The sequence below is a fragment of the Myotis myotis genome, unplaced genomic scaffold (genome assembly GCF_014108235.1).
Source record: "Myotis myotis isolate mMyoMyo1 unplaced genomic scaffold, mMyoMyo1.p scaffold_m19_p_1, whole genome shotgun sequence".
Classification (NCBI taxonomy): Eukaryota; Metazoa; Chordata; class Mammalia; order Chiroptera; family Vespertilionidae; genus Myotis; species Myotis myotis.
In genome coordinates, this window is record NW_023416313.1 from 185,074,130 (window position 1) to 185,096,538 (window position 22,409).

General features: G+C 43.1%; 1 protein-coding gene across 7 annotated transcripts in view; it reads right to left on the bottom strand.

Moving 5' to 3' along the window:
- Positions 1 to 1,240: 1,240 nt before the first annotated feature.
- Positions 1,241 to 22,409, bottom strand: part of TRIM9 (tripartite motif containing 9) — a 91,171-nt gene continuing 70,002 nt past the window's right edge. For 3 of the 7 annotated variants that reach the window (XM_036306662.1, XM_036306643.1, XM_036306632.1), the window contains 6 exons: positions 11,772 to 11,960; positions 9,301 to 9,342; positions 8,859 to 8,882; positions 7,746 to 8,049; positions 5,281 to 5,443; positions 1,241 to 3,325 (listed from right to left, as the gene is read on the bottom strand). In XM_036306662.1, coding sequence (XP_036162555.1) covers positions 3,263 to 3,325; positions 5,281 to 5,443; positions 7,746 to 8,049; positions 8,859 to 8,882; positions 9,301 to 9,342; positions 11,772 to 11,960 — 785 coding nt within the window. In that variant the 3' untranslated portion in view covers positions 1,241 to 3,262. The remainder of the gene's footprint in view (positions 3,326 to 5,280; positions 5,444 to 7,745; positions 8,050 to 8,858; positions 8,883 to 9,300; positions 9,343 to 11,771; positions 11,961 to 22,409) is intronic. The other 4 variants (XM_036306689.1, XM_036306652.1, XM_036306681.1 and 1 more) reach the window with 2 other exon arrangements.

The window sequence follows — 22,409 nt, forward strand, 5'->3', positions numbered from 1 at the left end:
GAAGACTATATGCAGGTGTCTTTAGCATATTCATATAAATTACACAGTAATGTGATCTGAGAACTTCTTTAGCTGAAGTTCCCTCGATTCGTAATCAGAAATCCTGATTCCAAAGCAAGGCCTCCTTTCTTATCAATAGGTTGACTAGATGGGCGAAAGGTTAATGCACACATTAGAGGCAGATGAACAGGATCTCATCTCCAGAAAATGGGAGGATTTCTTGTAAATCACTTAGTCACTCCTTTGAGAACATAGCAGGAACCAGAAGTTCCATTAACCTTAGTACCATGAGAAGAGTAAAACAATGAGCCAGAGTGCTCCATTAGGGAGTGAACAAAAGAGAGAATAAAACAGAGGAGAGGTGGGACCAGTAGGAGAGGAAGAAAAAAGCACAGGGGAGGGGCGGAGGCGATGAGAAGAGAGGAAGGAGCAGAAACCTGGCCGGGCAGCAGCTGCTGCCGCCTGCCTGATGCGCCGCTCTGAGCGAGGAGCCTGGGTCACACACTTTTAGGTGATGTTTTTCTTTTCATGAAGAACAAAGGCAGTTTATTTTGAGAAGCTACTAACAATGCAAAGGAGATCCATAACGTTGTAATGATTTAAAAACACCCGTATTGCTTAGCCATCCGAATGCACACAAAAACAACTGTGTTATTTAGCCACGTAAACATTCAAAGGAATGTTGAAGGAACGAGGCTTGGAAAGGTCAGCGACACTGTGTTTTGCAGTAGGAGTCTGTGGCTTCTTCAGGAGCAGCTTCGTTAAAGTCAGTCCCCAGTGGTTGGAGCAGACCCCACCTGCAACTAAACCAGCGGTTCTCAACCTGTGGGTCGCGACCCCTTTGGGCGGTCGAACGACCCTTTCACAGGGTCCCCTAAGACCATCGGAAAACACATATATAATTACATATTGTTTTTGTGATGAATCACTGTGCTTTAATTATGTTCAATTTGTAACAATGAAATTGGGGGTCACCACCACATGAGGAACTGTATTAAAGGGTCGCGGCATTAGGAAGGTTGAGAACCACTGAATAAAAGCTTCCCTCGAAGTTAAGACTGAGGAGTTTTGTGCTCCCAGGAGACACTGCCAGCGCCCAGGAGAAAAGGGTAAATCACAGGTGCTTGCAAGAGCTCTGGGGGACTTTCCAATTACACTCTACTGAAGAGACGTTGCCTAGACAAAGGCGAATCGTCAGTCCCAAATAGGCAAAAAAATTAAGAGATTCTAAAGACACATATCATGTTCTCTCATAAAAATCATTTATTGGCACACCAGAAAGATCATTTTTTTTCTAGTACAGCAGCTTCTAGTCTTGCAATTCTGTGTAAACTACATGTTACAAGTCACTAGAAATCTAATTAGCAGGATGAATTTCATAAAGAACAAGGGTAACTATGAGTCTACAGCGGCCCAGCCATCGAGTCTCATTTGGAGAGTAAATCAAATATCAAACTAGAGTTGCCCTGCAACAGAGGTTTTCTGTAGCCAAGAGAAACCAGGACGGACGGAAACAGGATAGCACCCATTCAATAAATTAGGTACACGTGACTAGAAAAACTGTAACTGAGAGAACTAATCTAAATCAGGTAAGCACAAAACCAAATCAGTAGCTATTTACATATGTTACTTTTTTTGCCAAAACTTTAATTTGTTAGCTTTCCCATCCTACCTCTTCCCTTTTATTTGTTATTCTTGTTGTGAGTGTGTGTGTGTTGTTGTTTTTTTCATGGTGAATTTCTTGGCTCACTGGTGAATATGTAGACCACTAATCAGAACATCCTTCCAGGTCCTACATTTTCTAAAATGTAATGTTAAACTAAAGAATCTGAAGGGGATGTTATATGCCAGTCTCCCTCTATAGAAGTAACAAGCATTATCACTTTGCTATCACTCATAGCAATTGCATACAATTTCATTTTCTTCCAAACATTATTTGAACAGCTCTAGGAAGGCAGGTTGTAATGGCAGCAGAGAGGATGGATTTGTTCATCTGTCACAGGCACAGAGAGCAGTACGTGGGGTGAGCGTGTTTATCCTGAGAATGCGATAAGATGGCCCGAAACCCAAGATTCCCACTACTGAGGACGGGCCCACCTCCTCTGGCCACTATTCCCTACTCCCCCTACATTTTTAAGGCTTAGTATCATTGAAGCATTAACCAGTAAGAATGCTGACATCATTTCTACTAAGGAAGGGCTCTGTGATGAATGGCAGCAGGTACCCTAATTAAAACAGCACGGTGGAAAAGGCATTGAGTGGGTATGTTTCTGGTGCTATGGCCAAAATATGTGGATTTTTAGCATCATGGCAGGGGGTTCAAAAGATCTTGCCAATGAGCCTCTCTTTCCCTTGTTTACTTCCTTTCTAGTTTACTTCCTTGCAGTTGCTTCTTTTCAATTTGCTATCATTTTATTTTGGGTTGTTCTCCTAGGAGGACAGAGACCACACCTGTGTCCTCACCAGTCTCCTGTGTCTAGAATAGTGCCTGGTCCATCGTAGGCTCTCAATCAAAAACGTGTATTAAAGAAATGAACCAAATTGTTAAGTGCCCTGGTCTGCTTATGTCTGGAGACTTTCCGTTTTCATTCAATGACCAGGGTTCTGGCCTGTCCTAATGACGCAGCTATCCTAACGGCCCTACCCACGATGTAGGTGTGTAGCTGATCCTTTTGTGCTTCAATGGATAAGGAAACTTTCCAAGGCTACCTTCACTCTGTCCACCCCCCAAAGATCAGCTATGCAGAGCGAACACTGCACGAGGGGTAGCAGGGCAAGGACATTCTAGGAGGTGAACTGCAGGCTCCAAATTCAGCTCCTTCTTCCCTACCTCTCCCTACAGCCTCTGACAGAAAGCTTAAGAAAACAAGTTATCAGGGGAATTTCCTCTTGGCAGGGCCAGTTCCATATGTCACTGATAACACGACCAGCAGGGAAACACAATGTCACTCACCTACATAAAAATGAAGTTAACTAAAAGCAAAATCTGAGAGAGGAAACGAAGCAACACGTGGGCTGTCTGGGTCCTTCGCTGGTTGGAATTGCTGAACATGGGAGCGCACGCAGGCATTACAGCAAGAGAGAGGTTGGGAGGGAAGGGGCGGAGCTGTGGGGTGTAACTAGCATAGAGGACCAGCTTTGCTCTCCTCCTTCTCCCTCTCCTTCCAGCTCTCTGGCATCCCACCACGCTCTGGCTGAGCTCCTTGCAGTTGCTTCTCAGGTGGAGGGAAGAGCAGGCAGCTGGCGCTTCCGCGGCCCATCCTCAGGCTATTGATGCTCTGCTGGAGTAGAAGTCGGGGACTGGGAGCCCGGTGTGGAGCGTGACCTGGGGGAAGAGACTGTGAGCCCTGGGGGCACAGGCAGGACCACCCCCCCCCCCCGCACCCTCCTTCCCCGGGCACAGTGGGTGTGTTCCTAATTCAAAAGGGATCTGCTCGCTCTTCTTTAACCTGTACCCTAGAACACGTTGAAGAGAATTGTAGTAGAATTCAGCCTGTGCTAGGAACCTGGTCATCATGGTGGTCATCCTGGAGACACTCGATACTATGGTCCTCATGTTAAGATTCTGGAGAGGTTGTGTTCCTTATGACTAAAGACCCAGGCATTGATCTGCAGGTAGCAAAGCCTGTTGGCCACATGGTAGTGATCATTGCCAAGTCCATGGTTAGAGAACAGATAAGCAGGCAACCCTTCCTTTATTACTTGCCCACTAGTTATTCCAATGAGGATAAGCCTTTCCTTTGGGGATTGCATAGATGATTGTCGGGTGTGAAGAAATATGGACACTTAATGCTGTTTCACTGATTTCTGTCCAGCCTCATCCCGCCATGGACAAGGCTAGAATCACTTCGCACAGTACTGCCAGTTCCCGTTCTTGGCCTCGTCCTCCCCAGCCCAAGAGTCTTGATCTAAAGATACTCAGAGCAGTTAAAACTGTGGAAAACTTTGAATGAGGTTTTCCAAGGCTCACTTCTAGGGTATTTTATGGTTTCCTTTTTACCAATGTAGAGGCTGAGCTTGATAGATTAGATTTCAGCCTCCCAGAAAAACTCAACTAGTTGCAGGAAGAGAGGAGGGCAGAGGTCACTGGGCGGGCATCACTTCTACTGTACATCCTGATAGACAACAATGGATTTTTTTAAGTAGCTCCCAAGACTGTGGTTCTGAGTAGAGCAAAAATTATCTGCAGTGTTTTGATTCTCAAGCCCTATCTTAAGGTAGCCATTTGCTGAGTGAGATTCACGCTGACAATGAGAGTTCCAGCTCAAGAAGGAAATGAAAGCCCAAGTCCTAGCTGTGGCTGGCCCGGCCCACCCCTTCCTGATCATTTCTTCCACTGCCCCAGCCCCCTTGGCCTTTTCTTGCCTGGGTGAGGCCCCTCAGGCCTTAGAAGCTTTGCTCTGGCTGTTCCCTCTGCCTGGAAAGCCCCACACAGCTCCCTCCCTCACCCCCTTCAGGGCTCAGTGCACCTGTGACTGCATCAAGGCCTGCCCTCACTGACCGCCCTGGTTAAGACGCAACACCCTCCAACCCCAGCACTCTCGATCCCCTTCCCCTACCTTGGTCTTTGCTCCCTCTCACTTACTGCCTTCGCACACACTCTATAATGAACATGGTAACTGCTTACTTGTTGTCTGTCTCCTACAACTAGAATGTGAGCTCTATGAGGGCAAGATTTTTGTCTGTTTTGTTTTTGCTGATGAACAATACTTATAATAGTGCCTCACATAGTAAAGACACTCAACAGATATTTGTTGAATGAACGAATGAGAAGGATCTGTTGTTTTTCTATTCACAATAAATCGGAAATAACTACTTTTGGGCAGGGACTGTTTTCCATCCCCATAAATCAAGTAAGAGTGCAGAGAAGGTGCTCAAAATTGCTGATAATGGTGCTAGTAGTCCAGTCTTACACCCTCTCTTGGGCACTCATGGAACTGCGCGAGGCACTTGTTTTCGTGCCAGCTGGCCCAGGAGTTTCATTTCTACTAAAGATGAAACCAGGGCTCAGAGGGACAATCATTAGCAAACCATGAATAGAATTCCAGTTTCCCACTTGCTGTTAACTAGACTGTGTCCAAGTAGAATGAAGAGGCTTAGGTTGGCTCGGGAGCATGTCAGCTGTCAATGTTGACCCCTCTCCCTCCTCCTTTCCTGCCTGTCTGGGTCTGGACCTGACGTGGTCAGCTTCCCTCTCTCGGGGGTGGACTTGCCCGCCCACAGGCAGCCCAGAAGCAGAGCGAGCAGAAGCCACGTCTGCATTCACGGCGCGGTGCTGACCTGCACATTCCTGTTCAGGCTCACTGCCGGGAAGAAGAGGCCCTCCATGTTCTCGAAGGCGATGGGCCCTTGCTGTTCGTCGTTGACAAAAAATGTCAAGGTTTTCCTGTTTAAGTCGAGGAGGACTCCGATGGTGGCCCCCTTTGCGATCCCTCCCTCAGTTCTGTGAAAACAACAACAACAAAAAGCATTTGGGTTTTCCTGGCCTGTCATCATGCTAGGAGCTCCCCATTTGTATGGTTAAGTGTTCCTTGACTTGCTTACAAGTAGCATCTCCTCCCTCCCAGGAGCCTTTTAAAACAGGCCCCTCCTCTTTAATCGCTCCTCTTTACACGAAATGTTAATATCACAGATACACTGTGTATTTATTTATGTGTGGATGCATATCTGTGCTTTATATATTAAAAGGGAAGGGTGTTTTGCTTACTCCCCCAAACCAATTTTCACGCCCTTGGGGGAAGTGTGGCCCGTGCTGAGTATGGATGGGTTCAACAGCGCCGCCCTGCTGTTGCTGGGAGTGACCTCATTCACACAGGGTCACCACCACCGAGACTCGAAGCATCGAAGACTAAGAAAGAGAGTAGCCGTTGGGCCCTCTGAGTTCTGCCCACAGCTGTGTCCGACACTCTGCACAGAGGTGTGGATTCAACGTCATTTAATCGAGAGGCACTTAATTTAAAAATCAAAATAGAGAAGAATTTAAGCCAAACTTAAACATACGCATGAAAAATGGATTTGGGGCCTTAGGCTCCCTATTAAATAGAAAAAACTCATTCCAGAAAGATGGTCATTTTTGGCCTGTTGAGTCCACATTGAGAAGTTGGAGGCTCTCTAGAAAGTGACATCGGAGAAGGGGCTCTCGCCTGTAGGAGACGGAGTGATTTTAAAGAATCTGAACTCAAATGTCATTTCACAGTGAATTGGGTCTTATGCTTCAGTGGATGGTTTCGCACACACCATTCAGCATGGATGAGCAGCTTGGCCACTTCCCCTCGTTGAGGCCTAGCAGTATTTAATTTCATCCTCCTCTCGGCAGAGCACAGAAATGTAAGAGTGCTGGTCTTTCCCTCTGGCATGCAGAACACAGACTACACATGGCTGTTAAAAGACAGGTTGATAAATTGTGTCTTGTATTCACACCTTCAACAGTGATAGCACAAGTGACACAAATTTGCATGCAAGCAGGCGTGTTCAGCTTTAAGAATGTGTTTCTCTGCATAGTGTGACAGTGGTCATTATTCACCCCTTCACTTCAAAATAAAGAAGCTAAAAGGGAAAGGTAAGCATGGTCTGTGGGTGGTGGATTCAGAGATCCAGTGACAGAGGGTTCCCCCAAAATGTAGATCACTGAAGAAAACTACTCAGCTGCATCTAGTAGGGTTGGACAGCAGGCTGAAATGGTATGCGTGCTCACTTGGAGAGGCAGTGAATAATACACACCAGCATGAGGTGTAAGAAAACATCCAAGGGAACAGGCATTGGAGGCCCTGGGAGACCCTGGCTAGAGAAGGGGCCGCGATGAGCATGTAGAAAAGGCTGAAACAGTGGAGGCCACTGTCCTACCACTGCCTCACTCACTTTCCTTTTGATCAGACCAATTTTTTTTTTTTTTTTTCAGAGACACCAATGAGAATGTATCCTGGGGAAATCATTGTGAATAAAAAGGACCAGGGTCCATGAAAGATACTTATCTAGGAAATTCATAAAAAAATACATTTGAGGAAGAAGACACAAACCAAATGAAAAGGAAGTCTAGGAAAACGGTTACAGTGGGGGTTAAAACTGTTACAGTGTGGGCTTACATTTTGGTGGTAGAGAAAAACCCAAGGAATTACTATGTTCTCCTTTCCCACCAAACTGGGTGCTCTGAATCTGTCCAATTATAAGAGGCATCTTCAAGTACAAAGCTATCCAAATTGGCATCCACAAGATTTAGTTTATTAACTGGCCTCTCTTCTGAGCAGTGGTATTGGCAATAATCATAAGAGAAACAGTAGCTTCTATTTTCAGATGCCTCTGATGTAGGCATTTTTGCACATTCCATTTAACCTTGGGAACATTCCTGCATAGAAAAATACTAATATCCTAATTTGGTGGATTTAAAAATTGAGGTTTAGAAAAACTAAATAACTTGTCCAAATGGCTTTTCTGTGAAGTGGGACTAGATTTTAGAATCCCGGAATGTGGTCTTGTCATGGGTGCGCATGGGGATTCTCAGCTTCCCGCCACGGGTGGAATATTACAACGAAGGGCCTAGGAAAGAGCTATGTCTCTGCCATTCTGTGAGCAAACAAGCAAACACAATACCCACCAGGATGTTCTCAGTTAAGACTAGTAGAACTCCTGCGCTACTGCCCGACCTCGACCTCCTTAATGTTGTCTATTGAATAGGCCTTTGAACTTGGGCTCTCGTTCTTGACCAGAAGCCAACGTGAAGAAGGCTTGGTTTGGGGGCTGCAGGGTACCTGTTGGTGTGCGAGTTGTTGTGCATGAACCAGCTCCGGTTATTGTCCACATACATTGCCCAAGCTTTGTCGTCCTTTCCTAACATCACATCCTTCATCACGTCGATGCGAGCCACGCCAAAGGCAGGGTCGGGGTGGTTGTCGTAGCGGTCCACAGTTATCTCCCAGTAGTGGACACCCTTGGAGAAGCCGGTCTTCCCCAGCACCACCCGGTCGTCGTAGCTGCTGCAGGTCACAGTCAGGTTGTCGTTGGAGAAGATGATGTCCGCGTGTGCTGAGCCGGGGTCAAAAGCAAACCAGGCCACTGGGAACAAGAGAAAGGAGTGGGGTTAGCGAGATGGACGCGGTGAGCCCAACACCATACCAGGCTCCTGGGCGGCTGAGGGGCGCCGTGTCCCATGCTCATGCTGCCATGCAGGAGGGAGGCGTCCGGGGCCAGAAGGGGCCGTGAGTGAGCTGACAGGGGCCACATCCTGGGGGCTGGGACTCTCTGCGCCCAGAAGCCGACGGAAGGACACCCGACCGATTTAGCAGGGGTTACCTGGCTCAGACTGCACTCCCAACCAGGTGATCCGGGAGTGGAGTGGCATCGATTTTGGAAGGTGCAAGTCCCTTCACCCAGTGACTGGCAGACAGTACACCAGAGACATAAAGTGAGAGGGATGCGCTAAGATGCCTGTGTGGCCCTGAGGCAGGGAGGCTAGGATCTAGAGCCCTAGATGGAGGAGGGATAAACACACTGTGAAACCAGGAAACATTCCTTCGCAGAACTCCATAAATCTAGTCATTTTTAAAATGTCCTCCGTGCTAGTGAAAGCTCAGAAAAGCTGCAAAGCTCTCAGAGACATGAACGGATTTTCCTGAGTGCTTGTGATGTGGACACAAGACAGGCTGCGTCCTTCATAACTTAAACATGCAGCTTGTAGGAGGAATTTGGGACACGAGGTGCAGATAGAATGACGTCTTTGTCCACATTGCTGCGCCCCGAGTTCTAAATGCCGCCTGTCGATCACACACTCTAGAGGGAAGTCACTGCTGACTTATGGAACCTGTGAGCCACCTCACAGGCACTGTGGCCTTTGCTATTTGTAACAGAATAAGTTTATTTCATACCTGCCAACAGCTTTTTAATGTCAACTGTTGTCATTCCAAGTGAAAGGCATGGGAGAGAGAAATAGGAAGCAAAATTGACATTGATAAGAAAACATAGCTCTTTTCATAGGCTAATACCAAAAAAGGGCTCAGTTTTAAACTCTAGGAACACCACAACAGTTGGTCTGACTATTTTTACCCACACTTAGCGCTCATAAAGGGTGCTTGGCATGGATGTATATGTAAGAAAACTGGTCAGAAAAAGTAATCTTTGAGGTATAATATTAAAATACAGGTATCTTTTCCATATTTCTAAATATTTGAGAAGCTATTATAATGGTATTTGAATGACAATTAGACAATTTTATTGACATAAAAGAAGCTATTGCCATTTATTTTGTGAAGGAAATTGAGCATACCAATCACACAGGTAAAAGATAACAATTACAATAGGTATACTTGCCTAATTGAGAGTAAGGTGCAGATTGTGGCTCAAAATTGCATCCTATAAAGAGATACTACACATCAAAGCTATGAAACAACAACCACGTTGATAATAATTATTTGTTTACACTTAAAAAGCACCTGCTGAATAAAGTCACCAGAGGCTTGATTCATGAAAAACCAAAGCCCTTTTATGTTAGTTTACTTGCTGAGTCAAGATTGCTTTTCTGCTTTTTTGAAACAAGAAGTACCTCTTTTTTTTCCATTTAATAAATATTCCTCTAATTTGTACAGCTTAAATTTTCTCCTTCTTCAAATTCAATCGTTTCCACATTAAAAAGGATTACTGTTTAGAAATGAGAAAAGTTCATCCCATTGAAATGGGAGAAAATGCTGGATCTTGAGAAAACTCCATTCTACATCACTATTCCATGCACTTCTAACTCGGGCTAGGCCTTTGTTGTGACTGGGCCCAAGTTAAATGATACGCATGTAATCAAACGGGAAATGTAATCTATATGCTAATAAATACATCTGATAATTATTAATAATGACGTGAATGAAATATAATAAAAATGGCCTCATCTTCTTCTCAGATTGTTTTACTACATCCTTCGCATCTAAGGAAGAGGGGGATTGGTGGATGGTGGGGGTGTGAGTGATCTCAGAGAAGGTTTAGAATCACCTCTGGAACTTTTCCAACGACCACCTTTCCTTAAGATTTGGTACCCCTACCTGCCCCGTGAGAAGTTGCATTGGGTGGAGGAAGCAGTCTTGTATTAACATGTTCAAAGATGTGAGAACTATAATTTCAAGTGGTGCCAGGGACTGCTTAGATGAGCACTAGGGTATCCCCTAGAGAGGATAATTTAATTTGTTTCAATGTATAAGACCCTAATATATTAACTTGTAAAACAATTGAAGGATGATACACTGAATTAAAAGAATTTCAGAAGAATTAAGAAGGGAACTTAGAAAGGACTAATAATTAAGTTAAAAGCAAAATTTAAAGATTTTGAACTTACTTGTTTTTGGTTACTCTGGAATGAATTTGCACACAAAAGAATAATTTTCTCCTGAGAACACATGGAGTTTTAAAACCGAATTTCATATCCAGCTTTGGAAATAAATTTGTAGAATCCCAACAGGGCTTTTAACACGTTTAAATGAATCATGCCTTTGTGCAAGTCTTTTTCAAAACAAGTTTTGTGAAATCTTTTTACACTACTTAAAACACACTGTCAAACATTCAAGATTCAACGATACAACTAAACAGTGCAAACAGCCATTAATTACCCCGAAACCCACATTTCATTTTATTCTTGAGACAATATACATTACAGAGACTATTACAATATTCCAGTACATTAGACACAAGTGAAAAGAATTCCATAACAAAGCATGTCTGAAAGCCAGTAGTGCACAGAAAAACAATAAGAAACGTAAAAGCACAAAGAAAAATGTCATTTTAAAGAGAGCTTGAAGTCCCTGCATCCTTTTTGCACTGTCATGCTGTGGTCTTCTTCATTCCAGGATGTGGGATGAGCAAAAAGAATAAAATAAGAAGCAAAAGAAACCTTTGGAAATGTGAAATGTGCATCACGTGTCTCCATGATTACAATATAGTCCTGAAGAGATCAAATAGGTCTGCATCGTAGATGTTTAAAGTTTCTACTTGCTAGACAGTTCACTGCATGGTAGCACAGGTCTAGCTTTCCTGCAGTCAGCCTAGAGCCCTATCACAACCTGCTTGGCTATAGGAAACCTCTGGGGAGGCCAGACTTTTCAATGACTCAGATCTTTGGGCCTTAAGCTAGTTAAGGGCTTCTAATTCAGCTAGTGGTGGTCCCTCCCCTTTGCTTGGAAAAAAACAACAACCCAAAACCCAGCCTTGAGCCCAACTGTTCTACCAGTGAGCACAGGCTTTTGCAGAAAATGTTTTTACTTTCTACCCTCTGGTTTGCTTATTTGTATGATGCATTCTGCTGTTGGTGTTGCTTTGTCTTATTTTTTTCAATAAAGATCTCTTGAGTCTATGTTTAATCAGACCACTCCAGGCAGGATGCACTGATCCAGTGCCCCAGACAGAGCTGGTTTCCTGGATACAGCAGGGTTGCAAACCTCTAAGGCCTCCCCTCAGCCAGCTCCTGTGCCGTGCTGTGCCACTGCATATGATGCCAGAGCAGGCTGTCCATGGTGGTACCAGCTTGTGCAAAAAGAACAACTTCACTCATCGCTTTCCAATGCCATTGTACATTGACCACAACTCGATGGGGGGGGGGGGGGGGCGGCATCCTCACACCACACAAACAAGACCACCACAAAGCTCCATGGTCCAAGTGCCCCTCATATCAAAGCAGGCCACAAACATCGAGACTCGCTCATGGCCGGCTCCACGCACATGAATGGCAAATACAAAACAGCTATTTCAGAGATGCCTTCAAGGCACAGAGATCAATCAAGAGGAAAGGTCAGAGGGGCTCAGCTCACCCGGTGCATTGAGAGACTGTAAGGAGGAATGCAAGCTCAGCTGGTGGGGTGAGGATCGGAAATCAAAGTAGGATCTCCCGGGAAAGCTGGGCTGTAGATTTAGGGTGGAGGAGAAAGGACTCATTCTACGGAGCGGCAATCTTTCCGAAGGCACTGGAAAAGGGGGTGTCTGTTCTTCTGAATCTGTGTCTAAATGTAAGATCAATGCAAACTGGAGATCAGAAATCTGCCCCCTGCCCGTGCACAGTTCCCCAAGACCGGCCTCACCAATGCATCTGTACCAAGCCTCCTCCAGCCCGCCGTTGTCACAGGCATTTCCTAATCCAGAATGGCTTGGGCTGGGAGGGAATTCTAGGCAGGTCAGAACCCAAGACCAGACGGAGGACGTCACATACAGTTGTTTCCATTTCTCCCAATTTTTCATGGTAGAGAAAGTTCCCTTTTAATGAAATATTTTTAGAGTTGAAATTAGAAACTTTAGAGGTAAATTTTACCCAGGAGTGAAGAGGAGATTAATATTTCATCCTCTTCAGCTAGTTCTGAAGTTGCTACCTCTTAAGGGGTTTCTACTTAGGAGGTGATGATTTTTACCAACTCTCTGCTGTTCCACATTTCCCCTCTTCTCTCCATACATATTTTTTTCCATTTCAAAATGGATGATTTTTCTATACCAGTACATTCGAGACTTGCTCTTTGGATAGGCGAGGAAAATAGGGCTGACCATTGCAGAAGGAGTCTTACCTCTGTTTCTGAGTTATGATCAGACCCTAGGGATGCCCCTTGAACATCTCTGGTTCTCTAATAATAAACAAACTGTGGGCAATGGTGAGGTGAACTGGTGGCAAAAAAAGGTCTTTATGTTCAGATAGTCAGATCTGGTGTGAAGATCACTATTACACCAGAGAAAGGACTTACCAACTACTTGATCTGGCTTTAGAAGGGCTTGTGAGGTAGTTTCTCTAAATTACTAAATTCACTCCTTTCTCTTTTGTCAATCAATAACTGGTTCTTTGCAGTCGGGTGGTCTGGGCAGAGATTGATGTTTTACCAAATGGGGCCTTGTTAGAACATAGTTTGATAGTCATAATTTAGCAACTACACATGACATGATTGTAAGAGTCAATGTCCAAAACCAACAAGGAACTTTCTTCCCATTGAAAAAGTAATTTTACTTCAATGGCCAGAGGGTGTTCTTGAGGATATTTTTCTGGCTTGAGCCTGGTTTGAACACACCCTTTATCCTGTGAAAATGCTATTATGTTCAAGCAAAAAACTGAGTGCATGCTTGTGGAATATGATCTTCCTTGAAGGGCTCAGAACAGGGGCCTTGGTGGGTTTTCATTTTAATATTGTCAAGAGTCGCCTCATTTTCATTTCTGAACTTAGAATAAGAAAGTTAGCTTTTTAGGCTTTAGACTTATTCTTGAGGGGATTTTTTTTTTTTAAAAGAAAAGTATAAACCAGATCTCAGAGAAAAGGAATTGCTGTTTATGGACCTAAGACATCATGGTCCCAATGAGAATATATTTAAATTTTCCTCCACCTAAACTTTATATGGTTTGGATGATTTGACATATAGGATCATGTCTTTCTTCAGAAATAGTAAATAAGAATTAGTTCCTGTTATAATTATCTCAAGGGGAAATTAGTCTTTTAGTTTAATGGGAAAATTTGAAAAACAACAATACAGCACCACAAACTGATGTGGACTTCTTTTAGGGAGAAAAGGCATTTACAGTATATTCTTGTCATTAAAAGATCTTTTATTGAAAAAAAATCTCTGGTAACAATCAATTTATTATATTGAAAATAGTTGTTGCTTTAAAAATTAAGAGAAAGGGCATATATAGTAAAATTAATTTCAGAGTATATCAAAACCCCAAATACTCATCTGAAAATCAGTGAAAAGATATGTACTGAATCCAGACCTTGGGAGCATATATGAGCACATTATGGATTGTACTTACCTTTTCTATTCTCAGCACCAGGAAAAAAAAAACTTAAAGTTGGTGAGAATACCACTCCATGGGGTGAGGAGTGAGGGTAGCTATCATTATTCATGGGATTAATAGCTCAACACTAAAATAGTATTGTTTTTCTATCCTTTTATGTGGCACCATTGTTTATTGATGACCCAGTTTTCCTTGACTCCTCTTATTCTTGAAATATGCCCTCTATTCAGGCAGGATTATTTAATAACCACATTACCCAACCGTCCATTTCTGTCTTTGAGTTTTTCCCACCTATGGCCACCCACACCCTACCAGCTGGGCTCTTACCCCATGTTCTCTAAGGAGCATCTCAAATGAATTGCAAGAGAGAGAACACATTCCGCATGAGTGTCTTTATGCCCATTCCCATGAGCACTTAGTGCAAATGTTTGGTCTGCTGCCTACGGACCATCTATGCCACTTGATATTATCTTGGTTGCAGGAGTCTTAGAGGGAAGACACATGGTGGTAACATCTGAGGAGCAATCATCAAACTCCCCCTTGAAATCCCCTGCATTGAGAAACTCATCATCTCAAGGCAGCTCACTGGTGTATAGTTATTGCTTATATAGGTTTGGAAATGCCTCTTAGGGAGCTCCAGTCATCATTTGTAGCATTCCTACCTGGGATCACACAGAACAGATCACTAGGTCTTCAAGTATTTGAAGGCAGTCACCAATCCCCTTTAGTTCCTTCCTTTTTCTGGGATAAGTAGAATCTATTTCTGATCTTCCTTCTATGGTAAGGTTTTCAAAGCTTTAATCTTGCCCTTCTGGACATGTTTAAAGACATGAACCAAAGACAATAAGAAAAATTGGGAACTGTATGTCACTCCCTTGTTTGGTTGAATCACATAACTCACATTGTGCATACACACAGCTAGACATGTATGTATTTTGTGTTGTAGCATGGGATGCAGGAAGTATGTACATCTCACTCCCCCCCACCCTCTTCAAAGCACAAATATTGAGACCTGGAGAAGGCTTCTCAGCCATTAGTATTCTATTAGTCAAGAGACAAACAGGAATGAGATTATCTCCCCCCCCCCCCCGCCCCCAGAATACATGGTGCAAAGCCATGTTTCAGTTCATAGCTAATGTCCAGGATGATGATCATTGGTTTTTAGCATGTAGACCACTAGAGAAAGACAAGTACATCCTTCAAAGGCTTTATGTTCCTGTCATGTTTCATCCCATGCAGTGATCCTGTCTGCTAAGTAAAAAGACTAAAGAGCAATGGAAAACAGTATGGCAGCTGCATACTGGTGTGACCACTCTAGGCATATCTGCGACACTGGGATGGGGATTGTGTTCATAATGGGAATAGGTCAAGACACTTTCCATCAACTCTGACATGGACCATCATTTTCCTCTTGCCCTTGTCTGGACTGCTTGCCCTTCTCACCTGGGGTTGCGGGATCAAGAATTATCAAAGCAAGTTTGGCTGGTGGACCTCATTAATTGCCTACTGACTTTTGCGTTTGAGGTGAAAAAAAGAATATCTGGGTGGTACTTCTGTTTGGCTAACTGTATATTTCTTTGATTCATTAGCTAACATTTATTGAATACCTACCATGTGCCAAATATTGTATTAGAACTAAGCAGCCAGGAAACATGAACTGGCAGGAAAGCTAACCATAGAAAAAGAATAATTTAGAGAAAGTCTGTGTTTCATAGTATTGATTAATTTTTCACTCTTCTGGGAGTAGAGCTTCTTGACTGATTCCAACATATACAAAGCACTAAAGATTTCTATGGACATCATAGAATATTGTGGAAGTGTAAATACAGTATTGGAGGTGTCCTTTTTGAAATTCAAAGAGGAAAGGCAAACTGACAGGGGATCCTTCTGATAGCGTGTGCTACTCCAGCTGCCTCTGTGCCCTGGTGGATTCCTGGTGGTCTCCCTGTCTGCTAGTGAACAGCTTGGTAACTTCAGCAGCCCTTGGGCACTGGCCTAGCGAGACGGCTGCATTTCAGAGCACAGTAAAGCAAGAAATGTCACTAAGGACAGTGTGAGCAGCATTAAAGGTGAGTTTCAGTTCAATTATAAGCCAGCTGGAAAGAATTTGCATTTGTTGGGAAGATTTTCAGAGAGAAAGAAATGAATGAAGGAGGTCGAGTTTCCTTCAATGGCCTAATAAGCATCCAGAGTCACAGTGATGTCCACTGGCATATAATTTCCAGTGGAGGGTGGTATTTTAAGCTTTCATAAGTGTGGCATTAATTGCAGTTGAGAAGTGAGAAACAAATCTGTTTTGAAACCTTTTATAAGAACAAATGCAACAGCCTCTGACTACCACTGGGATGGCTGCATACTTTGTCCCCAACTCCTCCACTCCAATTGACAATACCATGGCATTATTTCTAAGGAACTGTCATCAGAAGAACCAAAAATCCCTGTTTCAAACAGATAAAAACAGATAAAAGAGGTTCCAGAGGACTAACCTGCTCCCCAGAGTGTCAACTGCAAAGCACATTCCTCAAAACAAAAAATAGGATCTGGATCCAATTTGGCCCAATGGAAACCCTCAGGAAGTTCCCTGGGATACGGTGCATGTTCTCAGAATTAAAAGGAACCGAGTGTCTCTCCTTTCTGGGCTCTGAGACCTGTCATCATGCCTTTCACCTTGGACGTGATAAAATCCGCCCAAATTTGTTCAGGAATGATTTACCTGCCATGAGGATTTTGCCCTGAAAATGCACGTTCTCCTAACGAAATTATGTTGGGAGAGGCTTTAGGAAAAGCCAAACAGAGGCATAGGAAAAGTACCTACAGTGAACCATACTTCTCCTGATGTGATCCCTAGTCAGCTGTCTCCTATTAGTGTTGAAATTTCAGTAGCACAGGCAGATCTCTAAGACCCAGGAAGACCCTCTGAGGAGGCGGGAGCTGTCTACACCTGTTCATAGCATTTTCTGAAGTAGTTAACAGCTTTCAGGAGTAATTTTGAAGAAAGAAGCCACGGGGGGGGGGGGGGGGGGAGAAACACAGAGGGTACTTATTGTAGGTCATCTGCTCTCAGTCTATAGACAGAAACAACAAACAAACAAACAAACACCCGAAAAGACCCCAGAACAACAACAAACTGAAATCCTGAGAGATTAAAGGACACATCCAAGCTTTTAACTGTGACAGGACAGGAGAGGGACCCAGGCAGGATCAATTCCTGGTGCATAAAATTTTGGAGGTGACAATGCCATTGTTGCTGTTGGAAATATATAAAAGGTAAATTTATGCTACATGGGGCACACACCAGTGGTCTCACTGGTGACCGAGGTTTGTGTAGATGACTTAATATCGGTCTCCAAACTCCGTACTTACTGAGGATTAATCTTCCTTCTCTAAATAGAGTAATTCTGTGAACGGATTGAAAGGCAAACATATCACTCCTTTCTTTGGAATTTTGGCCAGAGAGGCTGGGCGGGCTGAGGCATTCTCCTTGGCTGTTTCTGAGATTAGATGAGGCTTCCCATCCCCCCACCTTACAGGTTGCAACTTCTCTGGCAGAAGGATCTCAGGACATCAGGGTCTGAGAGTGCAACACTTACGCTGGCCCCAAATCGCCACAAAATACCTATAAAGAGATTTAGGACAGATGCATTGGGGGCCATTCTGGGGCTACATTCCATCTACACCACTGAGTATTCTCTGGGTTATTTCCTTTGATGTGTGGGAGGAGCTCTCATAGTAGAAGGGGTAATGTGATGCTGAGTCTAACGGAACAAAAGGCATTTTGATCTTTATGAGTAATGCCTTCTCTGTCCTCTTTTAGAAAGCAGTTTCTAAGATGTAATTTGAAGACCCCAACCCTTTTATTGTCATTAGATAAAGCAATCCTAGAAGGTGTTGGGGAGATGGCTCCTATGGACATTCAACTAAGAAAATGCTTACTTTCTCGGGGCTCTCAGCACCTCTTTGCTGAGGTGCTGGAATTTGCAGCCTTATCCATAGTCTCAAAATTTGGCCCCAACATTCCTTTTCTTTCCCAGGCAGCCAACTGTCTCTGCCAACCAAGAGCAGCAGCCGCTGGTACCAAATGGGTTTGAGGACCTGTCTAGGAGAACGCTCACTGGGATGGGGTTGGGGGACTAGAGGAAGAACAGAGACAGGCCCCGAGGAGGAGCTCAGATATTATGCTGGAAATGACCACCTCACACCTACTTTTTAAAAGTAGGAATGTTGCTCTTTTCAAAAACACTCTCACATGACTCTTTGGAAGTGTTAGAGTCTTCTTTCTGCCTGGGATTTCTGGATAGACACGTGAGGCAGCTACACAATGCTGCTTTGTTTTGACAAGACGTTTGAACACCTAGCAGACACACTTAGGGTTGCTTCCTCTCCTGCCTTCCCTTTAGCTGAGAGCAAGTAGCACTGATCTAGTGTCAGACTTAGGATTGCTTTCTCCTCTTTCCTTCCCTGTAGTGGAGAGCAGATAGACTGTTCAGACTACACTGGGCTGCACATCGGAAGCTGAAAGGCCCGGGTCTGACAAGTTACATAACCTTTCAGAGGCTGCACCTTCCCATACATAGAGTGGTGCATTAATGATAATGATAGAGTGTGTGGTAGGTAGAACAATGGCATGCCCCAGAATGTCCACATCCCAATGGGTACAGAGGTAGAGTCTAAAGTCTATGTAGCTGTCATTTTTCATGGGATATTTTAATGGACAATGAAGAGGGTCTTAGAAGTGTGACACAAAATGATCAGAGGTGTTTTTTTTTTTTTTTGGGGGGGGGCTTATTTTATATTATGACTAGAGGCCCAGTACACAAAATTCATGCACTCGGGGGCGGGGGTTCCCTCAGCCCAGCCTGTGCCCTCTCACAGTCCCAGAGCCCTCAGGGGATGTCTAACTGATGGCCTAGGCTCCACGGGAGTGGGCCTAAGCCGGCAGTCGGACATCCTTAGTGCTGCTGCAGAGCCAAGAGAGGCTCCCGCCACTGCTGCTGCACTCACCAGCCATGAACCCAGCTTCTGGCTGAGTGGCACTCCCCCTGTGGGAGCGCACTGACCACTAGGGGGCAGCTCCTGCATTGAGCATCTGCCCCTTGGTGGGTAGTGTGCATCATAGCGACCAGTTGTTCCGCTGTTTGGTCGATTTGCATATTAGCCTTTTATTATATAGGATTTCACAAAGCCTTCTGAGGTATATCTAATACTTCATTACCAAGATTCCAGATAATATACTAACTTTTAAAGGTGTTAGATGGAAATATTTCTAAAATGCATTATGTAACTTCTTATGCAGAACATATGTCATAGCATGTTCTTTTGATTTTTTTTTATCTGTTCAGTTTTTCTATTTACCTTTCCTGCTCAATGCTACCAATAGCCTCAACTCACTTCTATACCAAATCCTTCTCCTCTCTTCTAATGTGATGCTTTGAGTGCTCTTCATGAATGGGTCAGGGAGTCAGTGAACTGTGCATAAACCAAGAGTAAGTGAGAAGTGAGTGAGGCCAAGGGTTCTGCTGTGAGGATAACACAGGCGCTTCTATGCCTGAACTTTTTTTTTCTTCCCAATCGGAGATCACTATGGCTCACTTCTTGGTTGTAAGATGACTATCCTGACTGTAGGGTAGATAGCTTTAGAAAGGTCAGGTGGTGCCATAGTTTTTAGATGCTCTGAGTCAGGTGCCATACAGTTCAGGAAGGAGGAGGACTAAAACCCACACATACTAAAGCAGGGACTATGCCTTATGCATTTCTGTGGTCTTGGGGCCCAGCCCAGTGCCAGACAACATTGAGGTGCTCAGTAATGAATGAATGATGTCCTTTTCACAGTCACCTTAATGCAGATTTTGAAGTTTTGGGCTTGCATACAGTTATTCCCTTCAGATTTCTCTCTCCCTCTCTCTTCTCTGGGAAGTCTTCTCTTCCCTTTAGATCATGTTCATTTTCCCTGCAATGTGTTGTGATGTATTTCATGTAACTCTTAGATGTAAAACAGCCATGAAAATATACATTTAAAAACCCCTCTTTTAATGCTAGCTGAAATAAGTCAGACAGAGAAAGACCAAATACCATATGATTTCACTTATATGTTGAATTTAAAAAACAAAATGAACAAAAAAATAGAAACAGACTCATAGATACAGAAAACAGACTGATGGTTACTAGAGGGGAGGAGGATTGGGGGAACTAGGTGAAAAATGTGAAGGAATTAAGAAGTACAAATTGGTAGTTACAAAAGTACAGCATAGGGAATACAGCCAATAAAATTGTAATAACTCTAAGGTGCCAGGTGGGTACTAGAAATATTGGGGTTCTCACTTTGCAAAGGATATGATTGTCTAACCACTATGCTGTACACCTGAATCCAATACAAAATAATATTGAATGCAAACTGTAATGGAAAAATAAAATTGAAAAATTCAAATAAAAGACCTAATCAGATACAAAAATAACAAAAAAATATAACCCCCTTGTAAAACCTTCCAAAAATCCCTTCTTTTAGAAACATTTGTACTTTTAGGAGAGGCTGCTTGTAGGTCAAAATGAAACTCTAAGTAGTAGAATTAGTGTAAAATGAAATGGTTCATACATTTCTGGTGTAAAATCTATTTAAAAGGCAATTTGGAAACACAGATCAAGGGCCTTAAAAATGCTTGGTCCATAATGCCACTTCTAGGAAGCTGTCCAAGGAAAATAACTTTTTCACACAAAGATTTGTGTTAAAGAGTATTTATTACATAGCGGGTGCAACCCTTCCTGTCCATCCCCTGGAGGCGTGGTGAGCACAGCGCCACCTCTGCTGAGAAGGCTGCGGAGAGCAACTCCCTGGCTCTGAGATCTGAGGCTGTCAGGGAGACCTTCTCCTTTCAGCCAGTTAACAGTCTCCATAAAGTATGTGGCCCCAGGAATATTGCCTTTGGTCTATTTCATTTTCTCTTCAGATTAAAGAAAAAGAAAAAAAAAAGTATAGTCTGTTTAGATAGGCAGAGGGGAGATAGGGAAAAATAAACAGAATATTTCCTTTTCTTTTTCTTGTTCTTCGTTTTTTTTTTTTTTTCTTTTTTTAAGAGTAGTCTCCCAGACTGAGTCCAGAACTCTACGTATTAAGAAGATCTTGTTACACAATGTTCACATTCTTAATTGCTTACAGTTCTATTTCTTCTTAAGTCAGGGTAGTTTGGTTTAGAATACAACAGACCTTATGTGTGTGGCCGTTTTAGGTACATCCCCAAGAACTTTGCTTGTAGGGAACTAACCAAACATACATTTGCCTTTCCTCTGTTCTTTTAATAACACATTCTTTATCATTTCCATTGAATTAAATTATTTTTCGTTGCTGTCCTGACCAATTCCCTATACAAATGACGTCTTCCCTTTCCCCTCTCTCACACTGTTTATCATAACTCGCAAATATGCAACTATTTGTGCGTCTGTTTCTTTAAGGCCTGTCTCTCTTCCTAGACAGCAGGGGGAGGTCTGCTTCACACTCTATACCCACAGCCTGCCACTCAGTGGGTAGTTATCAAACACTGTCCAACAAATAGATCAATACACAAACACATTTGATTTTGAAAAAAATGATGAGAGTTCATAACAATGTGGGCATCTGATCTTCCCTAATGTTACTTTTAGATCAGCAGAAATTTTTGTGATTGTTCAGAAGAGTGTAAGTGAAAAGTGCTTTAAACCTCAGACGAAATTCATGTAAATTCAAGTTTGACTTGCAATCACCTATGAATTGTATTCTGCGATACAGACTTCTTTGCTTTGAACTTTGGAAAGGGGTTAACTCTTGCTAACAAGAATGCAAAAGATTGTATTATAGTAGAAAGTGAAAACCAACCACCCCTTTACCTCCAATAGCAGCAAAGAAAAAATATATCTGAAGCAAACCTTTCCAGAAATTATAGGAAATAATATTAATAAAGCATAAGCGCAGTTAATATAGCAACACTCCATTAATGGCATTTCCTCACTGATTTCTAAAAAACAAAGACGATATGATTTTTTTAATCCTATAGGCTTTCTGTATTGTTACAGATTAATTAAATCTTTTTTTTTTTTAAATAAGCTACTCATTATATTTTTCCTTGATTTCTAAATCTTGTCTCACTGTTTGAATGAGTTAGAATGAGGGGGAAACAAATAGAACAAACCAAAGTTATGGAGAAGGCATATGTGTGTGAACTTTATTTCATCATGAGAAAATCACTTCTGTGCAGTAACAGAGGATACTGGTTTCTACACGATGATAAGGTTGTTTTTGTAGTTAGATACATACCTTATATTTGTATACAATATATAAAATTCATGGAGGAAATTATTTCTACAGAACAGTTTCTTTGTTGGAAGAGGCCTTGTTCCGTTAGTTTCTTTTAGAAAACGACCCCCAGTTCTGTGACTGTGGTACCAAGGTCGCAGTTCCAACTTTGAAATGTATTAGACACCGCATCTTATGGACATTAAGTGAAAGCTACAAACTACATCCTCCTGCAGGATGAAAAGAGAGACGTGAGTGCGCAAGCTGCTAAGCGGATAACTGATTTTAGCAGAAAAGTATGATTTCCACGATGTATTAGGAGTAGAAGTAGTGTCCCAGTAAGTCTGAGGACATGGATTAGTAACATCAGTAGCGAATGGTCTCCCTGCTCTGACGGCATGCACCTCACTCTTCAGTCACACATCC